This window comes from Pongo abelii, chromosome X, assembly GCF_028885655.2.
Source record: "Pongo abelii isolate AG06213 chromosome X, NHGRI_mPonAbe1-v2.0_pri, whole genome shotgun sequence".
Lineage (NCBI taxonomy): Eukaryota > Metazoa > Chordata > Mammalia > Primates > Hominidae > Pongo > Pongo abelii.
In genome coordinates, this window is record NC_072008.2 from 50,307,939 (window position 1) to 50,331,449 (window position 23,511).

At 37.0% G+C, this 23,511-nt stretch overlaps 1 protein-coding gene across 2 annotated transcripts in view; it reads left to right on the plus strand.

Annotated features, from left to right (window-relative positions):
* CLCN5 (chloride voltage-gated channel 5) overlaps nucleotides 1–23,511 on the plus strand; it is a 168,793-nt gene that overhangs the window by 112,820 nt on the left and 32,462 nt on the right. For both annotated transcript variants that reach the window (XM_009234852.4, XM_054544100.2), the window contains exon 4: nucleotides 4,909–5,055. In XM_009234852.4, coding sequence (XP_009233127.1) covers nucleotides 4,909–5,055 — 147 coding nt within the window. The remainder of the gene's footprint in view (nucleotides 1–4,908; nucleotides 5,056–23,511) is intronic.

The following is a 23,511-nucleotide window of genomic DNA, read 5'->3' on the forward strand; positions in this document are numbered from 1 at the left end:
TGAAGATGACATCTGGACTTCCACATGGATATATGGCTTGCTGTGGGTGTCAGAGGCTGAGCAGGGTAAAGAAGCAATCTACATGGAGTAGTAGTTCAGTTGTGTGAGTCAACCTGACAGGTATGAGGAGAGCATCTGTGCAGAGAAGAGTTGAGGAAAAGATAGGAGACTGGTTATATATACAGGGGGATTGTTCAAGAAAGTAAAAAATTTAAAAGATTTCTCATTGTTAATGAAGGGGAAGGTACATATATAGGAAAAGAAAAGACTAGATTGAGCCTTGTTATGTTGGATTGGAATCAGATATAAGTGAAAACTTATGTTTTTTATATGTGTAAATATTCATATATGTGAAACATACATGTTGTCAATATATATAGGTGGATGTGAAAATATATGTGAAAGTGTGTGTGTGTTCCCTACCTATGTCCATTGGGGAGCAGCAACCCCAATAACAATGAGCACCCAGATCATGTCTTTTAAATACCGCCCCCAACTAAAAGGACTCAGAGTTCCTGGAAGAAATGGCTGATATTGGAGATGGAACATGAAAATACAAGATGACTCTGGAATGTCTTTTGTTACAGAAATTAAGTTAATTCTCAAAGCATGATGGGGATATGTCAAAAAAACATAGAAGCCAGCTTGAAAAGGTTCCCACTGGACAAGTTTGGAAAATTTGAGTATGAAAACAATAGCAATAGATTATAACCCATTGAAAAAATTAGGATTTATTTATATATAAATAAATGATTGAATGAAAATGTTTTTATAAGAAATGATTTTTTTACTTAGTGTCAAAGTACCTTATCATAAAATAATCACTATTACAAAGAGACAAATGATATATTAACAATGTAAAGACCTGGAAGATATCACTTTTATCAAGTGATCAAATAAGTGTCATCATTAGTGGGGCAAATAAAAAGTATGTGCCCTCTAACAGGATGCAAATAGAAGAACACAATGTCACTTATCTGATATTATTGCCAAAGATGTATAACCTGAGTCTATTTGTGAGGAAACATCAAACAAACCAAAATTGAGATATTGTCTACAAAATAATTGGCCTGTAATCTTCAAGAGTGTCAAGATCATGAACCTCATAATCCTGGAACAGGATCTGTTCCAAGTAGCAATTACATATGGGTATTCCTTCCAGCACTTTTCAGGAAGTTTATGTTTTTCCAAATTTTGATTCTCCCCAAAAGTCAGTTGAGAAATTTGGAAAGTGGGAGCAAATTAGCCATCAACATAGAAATGTTACTGGTTTGAAGGAATCTGCTGATGTTACGTTCAAAGCAAGAACAGAAAACATTGACGCATAGAGTCAAAGGTTGAGGTCAACATTTCCAGGAAGAGGTCCAGGGGCTTATAAGAGAGAAAGTCATGATTTAATTAGTTAACCTTGATTATACCTGTTACATGTTGTATGTTTGTGTCCATGGTCTTGTCTGCTGCTAACAGTGAGTCATTCTACCAATGAGATAAATAGTAGGCAGGGTGCTGTGGCTTACGCCTGTAATCCCAACACTTTGGGAGGCTGAGATGGGAGGATTGCTTGAGCCCAGGAGTTCAAGACCAGCCTGGCCAAAATAGTGAGACCCTATCTCTACAAAAAACAAAACAAAAAAACAAAACAAACAAACAAACAAAAAAACATTAACTGGGCACAGTGACGCACGCCTGTAGTCCCAGCTACTTGGGATGCTGAGGTGGCAGGATTGCTTGAGCCTGGGAGGCCAAGGCTGCAGTGAGCAGTAGTGGCACCACCACACTCCAGCCTGGGTGACAGAGCAAGACCCTGTCTCAAAAACAAACCAAAAAAAAAAAAAACCCCACAAAAGATAAATAGTAATACGTTTATATGCATAGTATAGTTTATATAGATCCTGAGTGGTGTTCCAAGAAATAACAAGCCTCAGAAGTGAAATAGGCCCTTATATTGGCAGTTTTGTCATGTGATTCTGTGTGGTGTTGTTTAACCTTGCTTAGGAGATCCAAATGTTTAAATATTACCCAACAATGTTTCCTGATCTTATACATGTTGCGTGTTGCAATGTTTACTATAAGGTACAGTTATTTGTAAAGCAGACAAAATAGTTTCATCATTAAAAAACAAAATAAACTTATATGAACCAGCATGTGCCCAAAAGCCCAAGATGCTTTGGATGCACTCTTAATCTGACCAACATCAACACAGAATGAATTTTTTTTTTCTTTTTTTTGAGACGGAGTCTCGCTCTGTCACCCAGGCTGCAGTGCAGTGGCACAATCTCTGCTCACTGCAACCTTAGCCTCCTGAGTAGCTGGGATTACAGGCACACACCACCACGCCTGGCTAATTTTTGTATTTTTAGTAGAGGCGAGGTTTCACCACGTTAGTCAAGCTGCTCTCGAACTCCTGACCTCGGGTGATCCACCCACCTCAGCCTCCCAAAGTGCTGGGATTACAGGTGTGAGCCACCATGCCCGGCTGATTTTCTTTTTTCTTAAATAAAAAGTAAAGGCACTTCTTCCTGAATGACAGGAGGGAAGACAGACAGAGTCCATTTCTCGTGTGTTGTTGGTAATAGGAAAAACCTGCTAACAATCCTGTATTAGGCCTGGTTCCCTAGAAGCAGAAGCAGAGACAGGATTTTGTGTGAGTCTTTTACTGAGAGAGTCCTCTCCAGAGAAAGGGATTGAAGAAAGCAGAATAATGAAGGGCAGAAAAGTCCAGCAAGGTTGGATTGGTGAGCAGCGAGGGAGCTTGGCTGAGGCTGTAAAACATGGCTTCTTTGTATCCCAGCACCCATTTGATCCACACATCAAGGCTAACTTTTGTAGCTGAGGAAGTTGTTTTATGGTCAATAATTTTGTACGTTATTAGTACCTTGGGGTAACTTTGTATCCTTCCCTACCTGACCATATATCATCATGTATGCATGGTAGTGTTCCAGAATAACCTATTATTTAGTTCACATTTGCACAGATTTCAAGTTACTTGTACATGCTAAAGAAGAACATTGAGATTGCATTTCTTTTTAAATTTTATTTTAAATTGACATATAATTGTACATATTTATGGGGTACAGTGTGATGTTTCAATACATGTATACTTTGTGTAATGGTCAAATCAAAGTAATTAGCATATCCATCACCTCAAACATTTATACAGGAAATTTCCCTTGGGGTATCTGTTCTCTTAGTTTCAGTCATCACCTTGATGTGTTTTTTTTAAATTTTATTATTATTATACTTTAAGTTTTAGGGTACATGTGCACAATGTGCAGGTTAGTTACATATGTATACATGTGCCATGCTGGTACTTGATGTTGTTAACTCCCAAGTCTTTGCCAATCAATCTTCATCTCCTCTGGCCTATCCAGCATCATTTTTGTATCTGGCCTACTATCCCACAATGATTCATACATAGTAGGTGTTCATAAATGTCACTCACTTCGGTCAAGCTGGTCTCTTGATCACAAATGAGGTATTGTGAAATTGAACACATGATTTGGACCTTAACTTTAAAAACAACAACAACACTAACTAGGCAAGTTAGCCTTTTGCAGCTTTCAGTTTCCTTATCTGCACTAGGAGTGATAATGCCATAGCATAGGAATGTAGGAAAAATTAAAGGAAATAATTCATTTTAAGCACATAGCCCAGTGCCTAGAAATTGACAAGTACCTGGTAAATGTTGGTTCTTTCTCCTTTTTGCTGAATATTTAAGGCCTACTTTTTAGACCTCTTACTTGATTTATCCTATTTGTTTTTTACCACATTCATCACTCTTAGTTCTGACAACCTAGGACAAGAAGTTTCTTAAAAGAGTTGGAAAGTTTAAAACAAATAATATTTGTGTAATTCAGTAGAACTTTTCTGGCTATGATTTTTGACTATGATTTTTTTTAAGAAATAGGGAGGGTGGGCCTACATAAAGTTGGCCATAATGCTTTTAAAAACTAAATAAATCAGTATACTAATATTTTTTTAAGTAAAATTTATAATCTGAAAAATTACACTTAGGATGAAGAACATTTTTCATCTTTAATATTAAATTCTTAAGAACAGCATTGAATGGTACACTATGTTTCTTTTCCTCATGTCAGTCATCTAGTATTTCTGTGCATGTACACTGTATTAAGATGTCTGGGAGAGTCAGAGGAATAAGATAATGTTTTTTTTTTTTCCCATTCCCAAATGGCCAGCACATTTCTCAATACTGATGTCTAGTTTTTATTTCAGTTGATTACTTGTGAACTACTGTTATGTTTGTACACATGCCCTCATTTGGTTTTATACTCATTTGAATGGTTCTCAAATATTGCCATCAACTATATGGTAATGCTAGAGGTACATTATATCCAGAGGGTAACTGAATATATTTAGTTTGCATGAATATATTCATGCAAGAGCATGAAATAAGACATAAGACTAATTGTCAACCCAAAAGGTGAAGATTACCCAGATGTCCATCAGCTGATGAATAGATAAACAAAATGTGGTCTATCCATACAGTGAAATAATATTCAGCCATAAAAATTAATGAAGTGCTGATACATGCTGTAACATGGATGGATGTTGAAAATATTATGCTAAGTGAAAGAAACCAGACACAAAGTGTCACGTATTGTGTGATTTCATTTATATGAAATATCCAGAATCAGCAAATCTATTGAGACAAAAAGTATAATAGAGGTTACCAGGGCCTGCGGGATGGGGAGTTACTGTTTGTTGGGTACAGAGTTTCTGTTTGGGATGATGAAATAGTTCTGGAAATGGATAGTCGTGATAGTTGCACATAGTAAGTATACTCAATGCTACTGAATTGTATACTTCAAAATGGTTCAAATGGCAAATGTCACGTGTAAGGGACTTGAAGATCATTGTTATAAGCCTCCTATTTTTCTTTCTGCACAGGTGCCATGGATAACAGAGGCTTTCAGCGGGGGAGTTTTAGTAGCTTCCAGAACAGCTCCAGTGATGAAGACTTGATGGACATTCCAGCGACCGCTATGGATTTCTCCATGAGAGATGATGTTCCTCCCTTAGACCGAGAAGTAGGAGGTATCATTATTGGTGATGATAATTTAATTTTTTAAAATTTATGTACAATAAAATTTTATTTTTTTAAATTTTATTTTCTAGCACACAGTCCTGTGAGTTTTTAACAAATGGCTAGATTCTTGTAACTACCATCACTGACAGGATACAGAACAGTTCAACTCCCTAAAGAATTCCCTCTTGCCACTCCTTTGCAGTCAGACCTCCTTCCTCCCTAACCCCTGGTACCAGTGATCTTTTCTCTGTCCTTATAGTTTTTTTTCTTTCAATGATGTCATGTACATGGAATCACATAGTATGTCACTCCTTGAGACTGCTTTCACTCAGATTAATGCCTTGGAGATTTATCTAAGTTGTTCATTTCTTCTTCTTGCTGAGTAGTATACCCAGGAGTAGGATCACTTAGTCATATGGTAAATATGTTTAACTTTATAAGAAACTGACAAACCATTTTCCAGAGTGCCGGTACCATTTTGCATCTGAACTAGCTATGTATGAGAGTTCCACTTGCTCTGCACCCTTAACAGCACTTGGTATTTTGGCCATCCTAGTATAATACGTATGTAGTGTTATCTCATCATTGTCTCAATTTAATTTCCTTAATGGCTAATGACGTTGAATAGCATTTCATGTGCATATCTGCCCACCTTATATACTGTTTGGTGAAGTGTATGTTGAAATCCTTTCCTCTTTCTGTAATTGGATTTTTTATTAACTGGAATGCATTCGTAAAATTAAAATCCCCCTCCTTGGTTATCTGGTTACCTAGCTACATATTCTTTTCAATGGCTGCATACAATTTCATGGTATGTTTGTGCCATGGTTTATTTAACCAAGCTTCTATTGATGCACATTTCAGTTGTTTCTGATCTTTTTCTGTTACAAACAATGCTGCAACAAACAACCTTGTATCTATGTCTTCTAAGCTTATGAGAGTATTTTTGTCGCATGAGTGTATGAGAGTGCCTGTTTCCCCACAATCTTACCAGTGCTGACATAACCATTCTTTTTTCGTCTTTACGATATGATAGGATAAATAAATCTCATTATTTTAATTTTCATTTTTTAAATTAATGAGGTTGAGCATATTTTTATATGTTTACAAACCGTTTCAGTTTCTTTCTCTGAAAGTTTCCTGTTCATGTGATGTTCCTATTTTTCTAATGGGCTGATTATTTGTTCTTATTTCTTTACCAGAGCCCTTCATATACTATTATTACTCTTTTGTCTGATGTAGGTTTAATGTATTTTATCCACTTCTAGTTTGTCTCTTTTAACTTTTTTTTAATTTACAGATATTTAAAATGTTTATATAGCCATGTATATTGCCCCTTTCCTTTATGACTTCTGAATTCCTTATTGTACTTAGAAAGGACAGTATCACTTTAAGATTACATTTGTATAATTACTTTAAAACTCTGTCTGGTTCTTTAACTGGGATTGCCATTGTCAAAGTAGACAGAGGACAAGGAACTGCTGTCAAATTCATTATGCAGCGAATTCATATTAAGTACGTATGACATTGTAGACACTTTGCTGAGCTCTGGGAATTAGCAAGGCTTGAAGGTACCATCCCTGCCTTCATGAAGTTGATTATAGCTAGGTAAATAGCCACATAAATACTTATGATAGTTCCTACCCCTGAGAGTTATTTTCAGGATTAAATGAGATAATACATATATAGTGCTTATAACTATACCTGGCATACAGTTAAGTGCTCAATAACATGTTCAGTATCATTATTTTATTATTATTATTGCTACAACCCTGTATTATAAGTTCTATAGCTTTTATAGGAATTTAGCAGAATAAGCATTTCATGTGTGGGTGTGTGTCTGCGAAGGACTGGAGATTTCATAGAAAAGGTGTTTTGGAGCGAGATCTTGAAAGATTAGTTATTTGGTAGGAAGAACACTTCAGGCAGAAAATATGCTTTTACAGAGATATCAACAGGCAGAATATATGGAGGTATAAAAAGGCAGAATGTAAGTCCACATAGTTGGTGTTATGTGTGTCCGTATAAGAGACCACCTGAGCAGGCTTAGCGTGAGCAACAAGGCTGTTTATTCACTTGGGTGCAAGTGGGCTGAGTCCGAGAAATGAGTCAGTGAAGGGTGGGGGGATTATCATTGGTTCTTATAGGTTTGGGATAGGCGGTGGAGTCAGGAGCAATTTTTTGCGGGCAGGGGATGGATGTTACAAAGTACATTCTGAAGAGCAGGGAGGATGTTACAAAGTACATTCACAAGGATGGGGAATATCACAAAGTACATTATCACAAGGGTAGGGGAATGTCACAATGGCTTGACCATTGTGCGACCAGCTCAAAGGATCTTACAGTCGGGCCTTGAATGTCATGCTAGTAAGTTTTAATTAACCTTATTGTCACTGTAAGGATGAAACTCCTTCATCAATTCATTCAACAAATAGTTTTAGAGCACCTGCTGTGAACCAGGCGCTATTGTAGGCACTGGGGATACAGTGGTGGGATTAAGACTAATATTGACCTAGAACTTAGAGCTAGTTGGGGAGGGCAGTAAATGAGTAAAAAGGTTACTTAGTTAACTACCCATCAGGATAAGTACTAGGATGAAAGTAAACTGAATGACAGTAGATTATAACTGGGGAATAACACTTTAGCTAGGAAGGTCAGGGAAGGTTTCTCTGAGGAGGTGACTAATTTGGGGTGAACATACCAGTATAAAAGCCACAGGTTAAAAAGAATAACAAGGAATTTGCCTTGGGAAGATATGTCAGGAAAGCGACAGTAGGAGAGGGCCCCTGAATTTAAAGTTCATAAAGGAAGGGTACTCATGGTATAGTATTTAGTGGTCATCTGCTTACTTCTACAAAAGAGAACTGTGTTAGCATATTGCTTCTGCTTGTGTGTAGTTATAACCATACTGAGTCAGTTATACCAATCACTGACTTTAGTGAAGTGGTCAGTTAGGGGGATTCATAAGCTTACATTGGCTACCTCTACTTAAAGCCTTCTGGTTAAACCAGAGTGGTTAATCATTCTTACTTCTAATAGAAAATGGTATCCATCATCTATAACTGCAAAGTACTTTGTGTGTTCATGTTGCTCTCAGTAGATGATTGGGGCAAGTGACTATGTATCATTCTCATTTCATAGACTAGAAAACTGAAGCAGAATGAGATTTTGACATTACCTATGATTGTAGAATGTGTTTTCACATGAATAGTCCTTCATCACTTTTCATTAGCCTTTACAGGAGAACTACTGCTTCTAGTTTACAAGGTCTAACCATAAAATAATGAGGCTGCTTTTCATGAGACACACACGAAAATCAGCCCACTTATAGCCCACTCTGTAGTGATATAACTTTCTTGCTTTGCTTTCTAATTGCTCTTACTTTATTTCATGTTTTCACATGGGATTTCCTAATAAAGACAACGACAACAAAAAGGTCACAATGTCCTTGATATTCAGAGGTGAAACTGCATAAAATACTACATTTTGTACCAGGCACAATAGCACGTACTAAAAAGATTAGTGAGAAGGGGCTTGAAAGGCAATAAAAGTGGTTCTTGTTTTCCAGATGGCTAGAGGGCTTGATTTATGAGGAATGAATAAATAAATTATGCATGGCGTGGTTAAATGCATCTGAGGTAGTGTTATAGTAGTTTGTAAATTAGAAGAAACATAAACATGGAGATGTGAAAGAAGGTGGAGGGAATAGAAAAACAGTTTGATTAACAGAAAAACACGGAGGACTGTTCTCATAGTCCATCTGTTCTCACTTGCCTGCCTCTGCAGCCTGCACCTTATGGTCAGCAGTGCATTCATTCATTCATTCATTCATTCATTCATTCACTTACTCATTTGATACTTATGGAACACCCAGATATGAGCCTAGCACTGTGCTGTTTTATTAATGCTCTTCGATTCCCTTTTTTCCTCACCTCCCTGTCTTTCTACCTAGTGTGCCTTGCTACTCCCTAACTGTTGACATTCCTGGCAGGGAGAGCAACACAGGTAAAGGTCCAGCAGCATGAGAGAGCGTTTTATATTCAAGAAACAGAGTCTGCGGGTTTGAGGTCTGAGGCCCCTGGGGTGGGAAGGGTGGTGGCAGTTGGAGCAAGAAGGAAGACTGCAGGGGGTGGGAAGGGTGGTGGCAGTTGGAGCAAGAAGGAAGACTGCAGGGGCTAGGGTAGGAGGAGATCTAGTTAGAAATCTAGGTGGGGTCCAGATTGTGTACACTTTTCGACCTCATTTGTAACCAAAGCACCATCAAATGACCTAAAAGCAGAGGAATGATATGATCACATTTGAGTTTTAGAGAATTTTTGGCAATGTGGAGGGTGGCTTCAGTAGTGTAGGTTGGAGACGAGAAGACCAGTGAGTGAAACTTGTTTTTTTATAATCCAGGCAAAAGATCAAAAGGCCTGAATGAAGACAGCAGGAATGAAGAGGAAGAAATAAGTTCTGGACAAATTTCAGAGGGGGAACTGATAGGACCAATTAGATATGGGAAATAAAATAGAAAAGAGTCAGGGATGACTTCAAAGCCTAAGCATATTATTGGGTAGTCTGTGTTCCCCCATACCGCCTGCTGAGTTTCAACATAACCTACCAAAATCCAGGAGAAGAAAAAAAATCTTAATACTCAAATGTGATAGAATAAAAAACCTGAGGGTACTTGAAATTTACCAAGTAAATTGCGAAATGTTTCTATTTGTTTTGCCACACTGTAAAAATATGTCATAGTTTTCCTCCAGAGAGAAACTGAAAACAAAGTAAAATATCTTGGGTTCCAGCTCATGGAGAAATCTACTATCATCACTTCAGTTAGGCTTCCCTCAAGCTATCTGACTAGAGCAACTGTGTGGATTGTGTGGGAATGAAAAGAAAAGGTATTTTGAAATTAATCATTCTTATAACACTTGAACTTCCCTAAACACTTAGCCTGGAAGAATGGCAAACATTACTGCTGCCTTTTGAACTTAAAAAAAAAAAAGTGGCCCATATGGAAAGCTCTGCAGGGCTATAAATCACATCAGTGTAATATGCTGAATCTTTAAAATGAAACCTATGATGATGTCCACAGGCTTTAAAGGGTTCATTTAGGTTACTTAATTAGGAAAATGGCCAAATTTTAGAATTGATATCCTCTAATTTTTCCCCCACTTACTTTTTTTTTAATTAGCTAAACTACATAATGTCTTCAGATTTACTTAGTTTTTACCTAAGTGTCTCATCCAGGATACTATATTATATATTCTTCATGTCTCTAAGGAGCTAAGGGTTCCTCTTGGCTGTGACAGTCTCTCAGACTTTCCTTGTTTTTGATCTTAACAGTTTTGAAGAGTACTGGTCAGGTATTTTGTAGACTGTCTCTCAATTGGGATTTGTCTGATGTTTTTCTCATGATTACAATGGAATTTTGGAGATGAAGACCACAGAGGTGAAGTGTCTTTCTCATTATGTCTTATTAAGGAGCACATACCATCAATATGACTTATCACTGTTGATGTTGACCTTGATCACCTGGCTGAGGTGTAATGTTTGCCAGGTTTATCCACTGTAAAACTATTTTTTTCTTCTTTCCATACTGTACTCTTCAGAAGGAAGTCACTGCGTAGACCAGCGGTCCCCAAAATTTTTGGCACCAGGGACAGGGACCAGTTTCATGGAAGACAATTTCATCTTCAACGAAACCGGCGGTAGGGGGGTGAGGAAGGTTTTGAGATGAAACTGTTCCACCTCAGATCATCAGGCATTAGTTAGATTCTCATAAGGAGTGCGCAACCTAGATCCCTTGCATGCGCAGTTCACAAATAGGGTTCGTGCTCCTCTGAGAATCTAATGCTGCCACTGATCTGACAGGAGGTGGAGCTCAGGCTGTAATGCTTGCTCGCCCTCTGCTCACCTCTTGCTACGCAGACTGGTTCCTAACAGGCCACAGACTGGTATCAGTCCATGGCCCCGTGGATGGGGACCCCCTGGTTTAGTTCACACATAGGACTAGGAAGTTAGGTTTCACCTCCATGAGGGTGAAATATCTACAGAAATTATTTGGAATTGTTCTGCATGGGAAATTTGTCTTTTTCTGTCCCATTTATTTATCTATTAAATCATTTATATCAGTATGGACTCATTTATTTTGTGCTTTGAGTTATAATCCATTACTACATTTTGTTGGTCAAATTGTTCCAGCTTTGGCTATTGGGAACTCTTTCAATTGGCTCCATTTCCCTTTGACAAACTCCTATCATTGTGGGGTCTTTTTTGAGCATATCCTTATTTTTTGGCACTACAACATGCTCTAGGCTCATATTATATATTTCCTGCCCCAGTGCTAGAATCAGCCATTTCTCCAAGGAACCCTGGTTCCTTTTATTGGAAAATGGTATTAGAAGCCATGATATGGATACTAGGTATGCTCCTTTCTACTGAGGCATTTGTTGCTTCTAGGCCCTGTTAGCCAGTGCAGTAAGGAAATATGTGTATTCTGACCCATGCATATATACACACATACACACATATCTATGAATAGATGTATATGTAACCACCTGTATCTACAGTAAGCTAAACATGAGATCATACTCATGTCTCTAATTCTAATCTGTTACCACATGGATCACTCTAGCCTCCTCCCTTTGCTTGTCTATAACCTCCTACTCCAACAGTGAGAAACCTGGTTCCTACCACTCATCATCTGTTACTTAACTGTTTACTTCTGGTATATAGTCATATGCTACATAATGACATTTTGGTCAACTACGGACTGCATATATGATACCACATTTTAATAGTTTGTGGTATAAATAGTACCAAATTTTTACTGTACTTTTCTATGTTTAGACACATACTTACCATTATGTTACAGTTGACTACAGTATCCAGTAGAGTAACATGCTATACAGGTTTGTAGCCTAAGAGCAATAGGCTATACCATACAGTCTAGGTGTGTAGTAGGCTAGACCATCTAGGTTTATGTAAGTACACTCTATGATGTTTGCACGATGATGAAATTACCTAACAACACATTTCTCAGAATGTATCCCCATCATTAAGTAATGCATGACTGTACATGTATAGTGGTTTCAGAATTGTTAACCCATACCCTCCATAAGAGACAACTTTATCAAGAGTGCAGTGTTTATGCATCATTCCTTTTGCTTTAATCTTACAAATTTTATTCATTTTCACAGTTACCTGGGTCAGCACTTTTCCCCTTTATCCCTTTCATTGAGGCTGTTTTGTAAATTTGTGATGCAGTTAGATTCTTTTTTCACATGCTGCATTCTATCCTGGGATCTTCAATCTCCTAAATGATTTTTTTAATTTGCATACATTATGTTCATTCTTTGTGCTGTGAAGTTCTATAAGTTTTGACAAATATATAGTGTATCCACTATTACAGTATCATGTAGAATAGTTTCACTGCCTTAACAAGTCCCCTGTGCATTACCTATTCAATCCCTTCTTCTCTTGAGTCCGTGGCAACCACTGACCTGTTTATTGTCTCCATAAATTTGCCTTTCCCATAATATCATGTAAAAGGAATCATACAGAATATAACCTTTTTAGACTAGCTTCTTTCACTTACCAATATGCATTTAAGATTCATCCATGTCTTTGTGTGGATTTATTGCTCATTCCTTCTTATTGCTGAATAATATTCCATTGTCTGTATATACTACTGTTTGTTTATCCATTCACCTACTGAAGGACATCTTGGTTGCTTACTGTTGGGGGCAATTATGAATGAAGTTGCTACAAACATCTGTGTGCAGGTTTTTATGTGGATATAAATTTTCAAATCAAGTAAGTAAGTATTTAGGGGTGCGATTGTTGGATCATATGGTAAGACTATATTTTGTTTTGTTTTGTTTCATAAAAAAAAAGTGCCACCAAACTGTCTGCCAAAGTGCCAAAGTGGCTATACCATTTTGCATTCCTACCAGCTATGAATGAGAGTTCCTGTTAGTTTGCATCCTTGGTATTGTCAGTGTTTTGGATTTTAGCCATTCTAATAGGTATGTAGTGGTATCTCATTGTTTTAATTTGCATTTCTCTAATGACAAATGATGTTGAGCATCTTTTCACATGCTATTTGCCATATGTACATCTTTCTTTGGTGAGGTTCAGGTTTTTTGCCCATTTTTAAATTGGGATTTTTTTTATTGTTGAGTTTTAGTTCTTTGTATTTTGGATACCAGTCCTTTATCAGATATATGTTTTGTAAATGTCTTATCCTAGTCTGTGGCTTGTCTTCTTGGCTTTTTTTTTTTTTTTTTTTTTTTTGAGATGGAGTCTCGCTCTGTCGCCCAGGCTGGAGTGCAGTGGTGCGATCTCGCTTGGCTCACTGCAAGCTCCGCCTCCTGGGTTCACGCCATTCTCCTGCCTCAGCCTCCCGAGTAGCTGGGACTACAGGCGCCTGCCACCATGCCCAGCTAATTTTTTGTATTTTAGTAGAGACGAGGTTTCACCATATTAGCCAGGATGGTCTCGATCTCCTGACCTCGTGATCTGCCCACCTCGGCCTCCCAAAGTGCTGGGATTACAGGCGTGAGCCACTGTGCCTGGCCATGGCTTGTCTTTTTATACTCTTTACAGTAGCTTTTGCAAACCAGAAATTTTTAATTTTAATGAAGTCTAACTTATTAATTTTTTTTTCTTTCCTGGATCATGCTATTTGTATTGTACATAAAAAGTCATCACTGAATCCAAAATCATGTAGATTTTCTCCTATGATATCTTCCAGAAGTTTTATAGTTTTGCATTTTACATTTAGGTCAATGGTACATTTTGTGTTAATTTTTATAAAAGGAGGAAAGTCTTTGTTTAGATTATCTTTTTAACATACTTATGCCTAGTCATTGCAGCACTGGTTGTTAAAAACACTGTCCTTTCACCACTGATTTGCCTGTGCGCCTTCTTTAAAGATTAATTGACTGTATTTTTGTGGGTTTATTTTGGGGCTCTCTATTCTGTTCTCTTCGTCTATGCATCTTTTCTTTTGACAATACCATGCTGTCCTGATTACTATGGCTTTATGGTAAATCTTGAAATGAGGTAGTGTGAGCCTTCCAACTGTTCAGCTTCAACATTGTGTTGGATATTCTAGATGTTTTGCTTTTCCACAGAAGCTTTAGAATCAGTTTATTGTAGCTGCAAAATGACTTGCTTGGGTTTCTATTGGGATTGTGTTGAATCTATAAATCAAGCTGGGAAGAATTGAAATCTCGATAATACTGAGTTTTACATCCCATGAACATTGACTATTTATTCAGATCTTTAATTTCTTTAATCAGTATTTTGTAGTTTTCTGCATATAGATCTTGCATATATTTTCTCAGATTTCGTCCTCTAAGTATTTAATTTGGAGTGGAGTGGGGTGGCTATTGTAAATAGTATTGCTTTTTAAAATTTGCAATTCTAGTTCATTACTGGTATAAGGAAAGCAATTGACTTTTGTATATTGACTTTATATCCTGGAGTCTTACTATGTTGTCTTTATTAGTTCTAAGAGGTTGGGTTTTTTCCCCTTCAGGATTTCTTTAGGATTCTTTGGGATTTTCTACATAGACAGTTATGTCATCTGCAAATAAAGACAGTTTTATTTCTCTCTTTCCAGCCTGTATACTTTTTATTACCTTTTGTTGTCTTACTTTACTAGCTAAGATGTTGAATAGATGAATGGTAAGAGAAGACATCCTTGCCTTGTTCCTGTTCTTAGGGGAAAAGAGTCTAGTTTCTCACTATTAAGTGTGATATTAGCTGTAGGGCTTTTTTTGGTAGATGTTCTTTATTAAGTTGAGGAAATTATACTTTATTCCTACTTTGCTGAGAGTTAATCATGAATGGATATTAAATTATGAATTGTGTCAAATGCTTTTTTGTTGTCGATTGATATCATATGACTTTTCTTCTTCAGCCTGTTGTTATGGTAGATTACATTGATTTTTGAAATGTTGCTCCAGCTTTGCATACCTGGAATAAATTCCACTTGGTTGGGATTCCACTTGTTGGCGATAATTGATATTATGCAATGTTGAATTCAATTTTCTAATATTTTAAAAGGATTTTTACATCTGTGTTCATGAAAGGTATTAATCTGTAGTTTTCCTTTCTTGTAATGTCTCTGTTTGGTTTTCATATAGTTTAATGTTGGCCTTATAGCGTAACTTAGGAAGTGTTCTCTCTACTACAATTTTCTGAAAGAGATTGGGGAAAATTGGTATCATTTTATCCTTAAATGTTTGGTAGAACTTACCAGTGAAGCCATGTGGACTTGGTGCTTTCTTTTTGTCAAGGTTATTAATTTTTGATTCAATAATAATAATAGTGAATACATTTAAGTTCTGCAGGTCTATTTTACAACACAATGATGATAGTTAATAATAAGGTATTGTATGCCTGAAAATTGCTAAGTGAATATATTTTAAATGTTCTCACCACAAAAAATAAGCATGTGAGATAATGAATGTATTTAGTCTGATTTAATAATTTACAGTGTATACATCTATAAAAACATGTACACCTTATTTGTCAGTTGTACCTTCATAGAGGTGGAGAAAAAATAGAAGTGAGTTGTTTAAGCTTCGTGTATTTTGGGATTTCTAGCTTTGTTATTTATCTCTAGTTTAATTCCAGTTTGGTAAGAGAGCAAACTTTGTATGATTTTTAATCTTTTTAAAGTGTGTTTTGTGGCCCAGGATGTGATGTATCTTAGAAAATATGTGTAAACTTGAGAAGACTGTGTATTCTGCTGTTGTTGGATGAAGAAGTTGATAAATGTCAATTATATTCAGTTAATCAGTGAAAAAAAATAATAATAGATATGGGGCTCTTCAGATTTTTCTGTTTCTCCTGTGTAAGTTTTGGTAGTTTGTGTCTTTCAAGTAGTTGGTCCATTTCACCTGTTAGTAAATTTGTGTTCATAGTATTTCTTTATTATCCTTTTAATGTCTGAGAGACCGGGAGTCATGACCTCTTCTTCATTTCTGATATGGTAATTTGTGTCTCCGCTCTTTTTTTTCTTGGTTAGCTTGGATAGTAGTCTATCAATTTTGTTGATCATTCCAAAGAACTTGCTTTTGTTGATTTTTCTCTATTTTTTCAATTTTATTGATTTCTGTTCTAAATTTCTTATTGTCTTTGGTTTGCTTTAGGCTTATATTGTTCTCTTCTTCTCCTAGTTCCCTAAGATGGAAGCTTAGGTTATTGATTTTAGATCTTCTTTCCTAATATATACATTTAATCCTATAAATTTCCTTCTAAGCACTGCTTTTGCTGCATCCCTCAATGTTACTTCTCACATATATTATATTTTCGTTTATTTCAAAATATTTTAAAATTTGTCTTGAGACATTTTGACTTACAAGTTATTTGGAAATATATTGTTTAATTTCCAGGTATTTGAGGATTTTCCAGCTATTTTTCTGTTATTGGCTTCTATTAATAGTTCAATTCCATTGTGTTAGGATTTACAGCAAACTGGCTAGGACTTGGGCTGTATTTCATGTTTGGTGTAACTAGGCGCCAGAGGCTTCAAATTCCTCTAGTGTGCTTGTTTTTGTCTCTCCTCTTGATTGTGAGTTTCCCTGAGGACAACTCCTCTAGAGAGTCTGTGTCTTGCAGCTCTTTCAACTGTGATCCACTGTTATTATACTGGAGCCCTGTTGAGGTGGTGGTGAAGTATTGGGGAGGTGGTAATTTTATAATCCTCTGATTAAATATCACTGTTTGATGGAACTGTGTTTTGTGGCTGTGACCTTCATACATTTTTCTCCAGTAGTATAGCTTTTTGTCCTCCCTGCCTTCTACTCTCTTCTTTGACTGCAGCATTCTCAATGTGTTTACTTGAAGCCCTGCACCCTGTTGAGTATGTTCCTCTGCTTTAGGTGAGATAAGAAGGCTAGATGGGATGGGAGTGGGAGGAATGTCCTTCTCCCAATTGGGATAAGGCTCAGGCAAAGTATTTTCCCCTGAGGCCTTTGTTATGGAGAAATATCTGGCAAGTTTCACCATGATTTCTCTTTCCCTCCCCTTGTCAGAGCTAGGAGGGATTCTTAGATCTTCACTGTGAGAACTTGGTGGGGTTCCTGGAGGTAGAGCTTTAGTGTGGGACCTCCCCTAAGACCGTGGTCCCCAGGAGTTTCTTGTACTTACGCTAGTCCACACTCAGCCTTCAGCAGCTTGTTCAAGTTGCCACTTGTGTTTCTACCAGCTCCAGCCATTTCTACTCCAGGTAAGCAGATCTCAGCTGTGTCTCTTTGAATAAGCTTGTCTCTTCAGATTTTGGGGTGGCAGTTTCCTCTGCAACCTCAGTTCTCCAATGAGTCCAAGAAAGATCATTGATTTTTTTTGGTTTATCCAACCTTTTCTTGTAAGGATGAGAGCAATAACTTCTAAGTTCTTTGCTTGCAGGAGCTGAATCCAGAGGTTCCCCATTTTCATTTAATAAAACCACTTTGGTCCTTTCTTGAAGGAAATATATTTTCGGCTCCATTTTGTTCCAATTCATGACACGTGGTAGAGGAAGCAGTTGCTGTAATGCTTCAGGGGGTATGCGCCATATGTTTCTAAGATCTGGGGCTAACAGGTAATCCAGAGATACTGTAGCCATATGGGTATAGCTCTGTGTAGTTAACCACATGCCAGAAATGTTGGGTCTCAATGAGATACTAGATTGTCCTGTACCTCACTGATGAGCCTTTCTAAGGATTGGTAGCACCATTTTATGATCTTGCCAGTAGAGCATTCTCAGTTAGCTATGCAATCAAAATATCATTTGGTATTCTTCAAAGGGCCTCTCAGAAGTCATTCAATCCGATATATGAGTGACTAAACAAAAAATCATTGCTAAAATGATAGAGTATGAATTTGGAAGGGACCTTAACATTATACTTACTAATACCCCTTCATGTTACAGATGGAAAACCTGTAAACCCACAGAGATTAAGGCAGTTGCCCAAGGTGACACAACTAGTGAGTTATGGAGCTAGGATTGGAATTCACATCTTCTCACTGCAGGATAATAGGTCTGATCACACTTTGTTCTTATTTAAAAACTGAATAAGCATTCTTCCTCTCAGGGCTTTCCCTCTTGGTGTTGACCAGAAACTATCACCTACTTTGTCCACAAGTATCCCAGTAATCTGCCTCCCAGAACATAAGTCTGCTCCTTGCAATGTCCTGTCTCTGTTCTTCCAGTTGCATTGCTAGTATTTTTTCTCTTCAAAATCACTTATATAGCACATAATATGTCTCACTATAAAAGATTCAAACAATACACAGGTTTTTAAAATGTGAAAGTCTCCCCTGTTCTTCCCACTCCAGAGACAACCACCAAAAAGAATTCAGTATGATCCTTCCAGTTCTTTCTCTATCCAGTCACATATACAGACACACATTTAAAAAAAGACATATTCTGCTTATTTTGTGACTTGCTTTTTTCATATAATATGTCTGGAATACATTTCTATTTCAGTACACATCAGTCTACTTCTTTCCTTGCACTATTTCCCTATTACTAGATACTTTCATTGTTTCTGGGTTTTTGCTACTACAAACAGTGCTGCAATGAATAACACACATACACTGGTGTGCACAGGTGCAACTGTGTCTTTAAGTAATTCCCACATGAGATATATATATATATATATATATATATGCTTTTTTGAAACTTATTTTTCTGTCCATGACATCACACAATTCCTGTGAATTCAAGGAGAATCTCACAATTGGTATTTTCTGTCTTGAAATTTCCCCCCCGCTAAAGAATAGTTGCTAGTCTTGTGTGCCCAGTTTCCTTTTGGAAATTAATAGAAACCAATGTAGACTTAGGACAGAAAAACAGGAGAATTGCTGCTTCTAAAACAATAATTAGAAGTTATTAGGCAGGATCATGCTACCCAAAGGATTTCCCAACACTGTGGTATGTAATATGCATTTTAGGGCAGTGTCTCCCTACCCATCACATTCCTCATTCTCTTGTTAGTCCCATAAATGTGTACAATTGAGAAGGAAGGAATGAAGAACAAGTAAGGGAGTGGGGCGCTGTTTACTTTTTGTGGGGAGCCCTCTCAGCAACTTTGTTAAATCTAGCCCCTTTACTTCATTGCTACATTGCTTTCTGTGGCATCTTAGTCCAGTGGGAGCCTGCAGATACCAAGCCAAAGTCCTCATGCTGTTTTGGTTACTTTGATAACTCTGTCAGTTAGCACCCTGGTTCCACTGGTCATGAAAGTGAGTTGAGTCAGGAACTTCCAGATTTGAGCAGATGCTGGGAATAAGACCACTATAAGAGATACAACCCAAGAAAATAGCTACAACCCGGTAAAGATGAAGCTGTATCCACTGGGAATAAAGAGTCAGAAGGAGGTGTTAGAATCTGAATTCATGCTTGTCTCCACAGCTTTCCCTATGCCTTTCTGCCATGCCCAACCTTCCTGTATTTTTCTCATAACTCTCAAACTTCATTTCAATATCATAGATTTGTTGGGGTTCTTGCAGTTCCATTTCCCACATCCTTCACCACCCCTTTTATTGTCTAGCTCTCAGCAGAGTCAGGATAGAGTTTCTTCTTTGCTGTCCTTCCTGCGTGTTAGACACCTTCAAGTTTTAACCTGCTGTGAACAGGAACCAAAGCAGTGGATCGCTAAATGAAATGAGTGCAGGGATGAGATTCAAAACAACGCAGGCACTGCCCAGTGAGATTGGCTGTCAGACATAGCACTGGGGCAGTGTCCTGGAGCCTCCTGGTATTCCAGCCACTGGATCATGGGTAAGTTCAGGAGTTTCTAGGGTAGGGTGAGGTGGGAGAGGAGAGTCCTGAGGAAAAAGTGGTTATTTATCTGTAGCTACTGAAGTATTTCAGTATTTAGCAAACTGGTATGGCATACAGATGCATACCAGCAGAATAGCTGCCCTGAATAAGTGTCCCAGGGGTCAAACTAAGAGTATACTAAAGCATAATGTGGTCCTGGATAGATACTATCCAGGACTTAGATGGGAGGGCTACTCCAACAACATTTGCTTTTTGGCCACTGGACTTAGTTGAGTGGGAAAACAAAATAGAAGCAAAATGAAGGCACAAGTTGCTAGATAGAAAGTTCCTACAAATGTTGATTAATTATCAGGGCTTCCGCTGTAATATACTATCAGAGAAATAGGTGAAATGGGATGTGAAAGAGTTTATGTGACTTATTGGCAGATCTAGAATGGATGAACCAGTACAAGAAGGGAAGCAGGATGCGGGTATGGAAGTAAGAAGTGGCATATAATAGGCTCTTAGTATTTGCTGTTGAATGCAAGTAAAGTTTAAATGACCACAGGATGAATATCTGCTGATGTGTGTTAGGCATAATGTTGAATTTTTTGTACATGTGGTTCCAACCTTGCAAAAATACAATATATCCCTGTAAAACTGAAATACATTTTTTAAAGGGACTATTTTCAAGTCCTGTGATATATACTAATAGCCCTGCCCCATTTCTTTGAATGCTTATTTATTTCTTTTTTTTTCTTTTTTTATTATTATTATACTTTAAGTTTTAGGGTACATGTGCACAATGTGCAGGTTAGTTACATATGTATACATGTGCCATGCTGGTGTGCTGCACCGATTAACTCGCCATTTAGCATTAGGATGCTTATTTATTTCTTTAGGTTTTTGCCAATTAGTGAGCCCTCATGCAGCTGTGATGTTACTAAAGCAGTACTTCAAGGTCTGTGCATGAGATTTCTTCCTATTCTTTTTCCTCTTGTGTTTTTGTTAGTGTTTAACTAGTTCACTTAATCAGTTACTGTTCAGTCCCCTAGGTAAATTTCTAATGGCATATTGGTTAGGGATTTAAATAAACGTTATTCTCAACAGATTTTTTTTTCTTGTATTTTAAGGGGTTTTCCAGTTTAAAGCATCATGTGATTTTTAGAAAAAAAATTAGACAGTGATTTCCATAATGGGAACTGAGTTAAATACATTCATTTATATGCCTCCTCATTCAAGCAGTGTGTTTCTAAAGACCTGTTGTTAAGTCTTTAGATCCGAGTATAACCCTATGGGAAAGCTGTTTCAGTGTTGACTTTTTTCTCTGACTGGTTTACTGTATGTTTTTCCTGGACTCAGGCAATGCAAATTAGCCTTTTGGGGGCTTTTTGTTGTATCATTCAAGTTGAGATCTAACTGTACTTTAACTTGAATAATTTTTGTTAGAACATTAAGTTATTTTATATATAACATTCACTATGCCTTCAAAATTTGAGATAAGTTTTACTTTTTTTTTTCTTATAGAGACAAAAATCTAGACTCACCTAATACCCCAACCTGATGTGTAGGCTCATTGTTTAATTTTACTCTGCCTTCCTTGGCAGCATATTTACATGCCAGAAGCTTAGCTCTTAATGCATTGTTTTTTTGGAAAGCCTTTTGCATTTTGTTACTTTGTGCATCATTAGTTAATGGGTAGATCATTTCTGCTGCCATTCTTGACAGTTAATTTTTAAAAATTTATTTCCTTTCTACTAAGTTTTAAAAATGCTGAGAAAAGAAACCAGCTAGATGTGGAATATGACCAATGACTTAAGCTGTTTGTCATCAAGTCAGCTATAGATATCTTGATGAAAGTGTGTGAACAAGTTAAACCTTTTCACTGATGAAACCTAAAATAGTAGCAATGGCTGTCATCATCATCATTATTATACATTTTAAAATATATTGTTTTTCCTATTCTAAAAATATGATGAATATTTTTAAATTCACAGTCCGCACTTGTGTCAATTAACCATTTAGAGGTCTTCATGTGCTAAAAGTTTTCAAAATATTGCTGTAGGGGCCACTGGCGTTGTAAAAATTGGGAAATGATCTGGTCAGATCAGTGTTTCAGAAAGAATTCTGCTTATCCCAAAATAGTCTATTATTGTGTTTTTATCATAGGATGCATTAAAAGTTGGTAAGAATTTCTTTATCTTATTTTCACAATAATATCAATTGACCTACACTGGGCAGTCTGTATAATGAACACACACTAAAGATGGCAAGTTTGCCAGAGAAAGAATGGAGAGTAGAAAAGAATAAAAGAAATAAAGCATGTCGAACTCTGATACTGGTGCCTCATTTCTTAATCTAAGTTGTAATTAAATCTTGTTTTAGTATGAGGACTGAATCATAGCCACCAGCCCTCTAGTCCTCAAAGGAAGTAACTGTACATGGAATAAAAAAAAAAGTCCCTCCCTTGGAAGTGCTGATAAAGCATTTGAAAAACACATGAACTTTCATTAAAAGTCAATAACATGGCACCAGCTATGCAATCTATAGAACTATATATTTTTATGTACCAAAAAAGATAGTATCTTTGCTAAATCGACTGCTAAATACTATAGCTGCTAAAGTGTGAAATAATAATCTTATAGATAATGTAAATCATACTAGGTAATATAAGTGAATTCTTTAGTGGTCTTCAGATACTGTTACAGGTAAAATTGTGTTTACTAACGAACAACTTGGAAGGAGGCTTTAGAGGTTGGGCACATTACTCTCTTTGAATGAGATAGACATACTTTTCTAAAAGTTTAATCAAATAAGACAGTCACAGTTGGGCCACAAATGGTTTTTGCTTTTTATAGCTATGTAGCTCATGGCCACTTAATACAGTCAGTTGCCACTTCATTTTCAATTCTCCTCCTTAATGCTAGATTAGTTCATCAAGTGAGTGAGATAATATAACAGTGATGAACTGAAAGCATACAGGTCCCATGCAGTGCCTCACATTTCATAAGGTTTTGTTGTATTAACATTTCAGGGTGTATCAAACCTTAAGAACTGATGCGAGTAATACCATTTCAAAGCTCTACACATAGGGTCCAGTTATTACAGCACACTGTGACTGGGTTAATGTTTAACAGTGGCTGTCCTTTGGGTTCCCTTAGGGAATCCTCCCAATTTAGGGAGTTGGGAGATAGCAATTTTATTTTGCTTTACCGGACTGACCTTATTGCACAATTAATTAAGACCTGCTTTAAAATAGCCTTCACAACCCTTTAAAACCATGGAAACATCATAGTGAATATTGTCAGGCTAAAATAGCTACTTTCATCCAGGTTGGATTAATGAGTATCAGAGTTGTTGCTTTCTGCGTAGAGCATTACTACTCAGAAACAACTTATTTTCTTGACTATACTCTGGGTTTTCAAAGTGACGAGGTGCTGTTAAAAAACTGACCTTGTATAGTAAGTTCATATGAAGTTTAGTTTTTCACATTTTCCTTTAATTATGATTTGTACATAAAGAAGCATAAAACATGTACAGTTTAAAGAATAATTATTAAGTGAACACTCAGGTAAACCACCTCCCAGATCAAGAAAAATGACCAGCATTCCAGAAGCCCTGCCCTTGCCATGTGCCCCTCCCACATGGCAGCCCTCTACTCTGGGTAGCTTCTGTCTTTACTTTTGCCATTTCCTTGCTTCTCTTTGAAATGTAA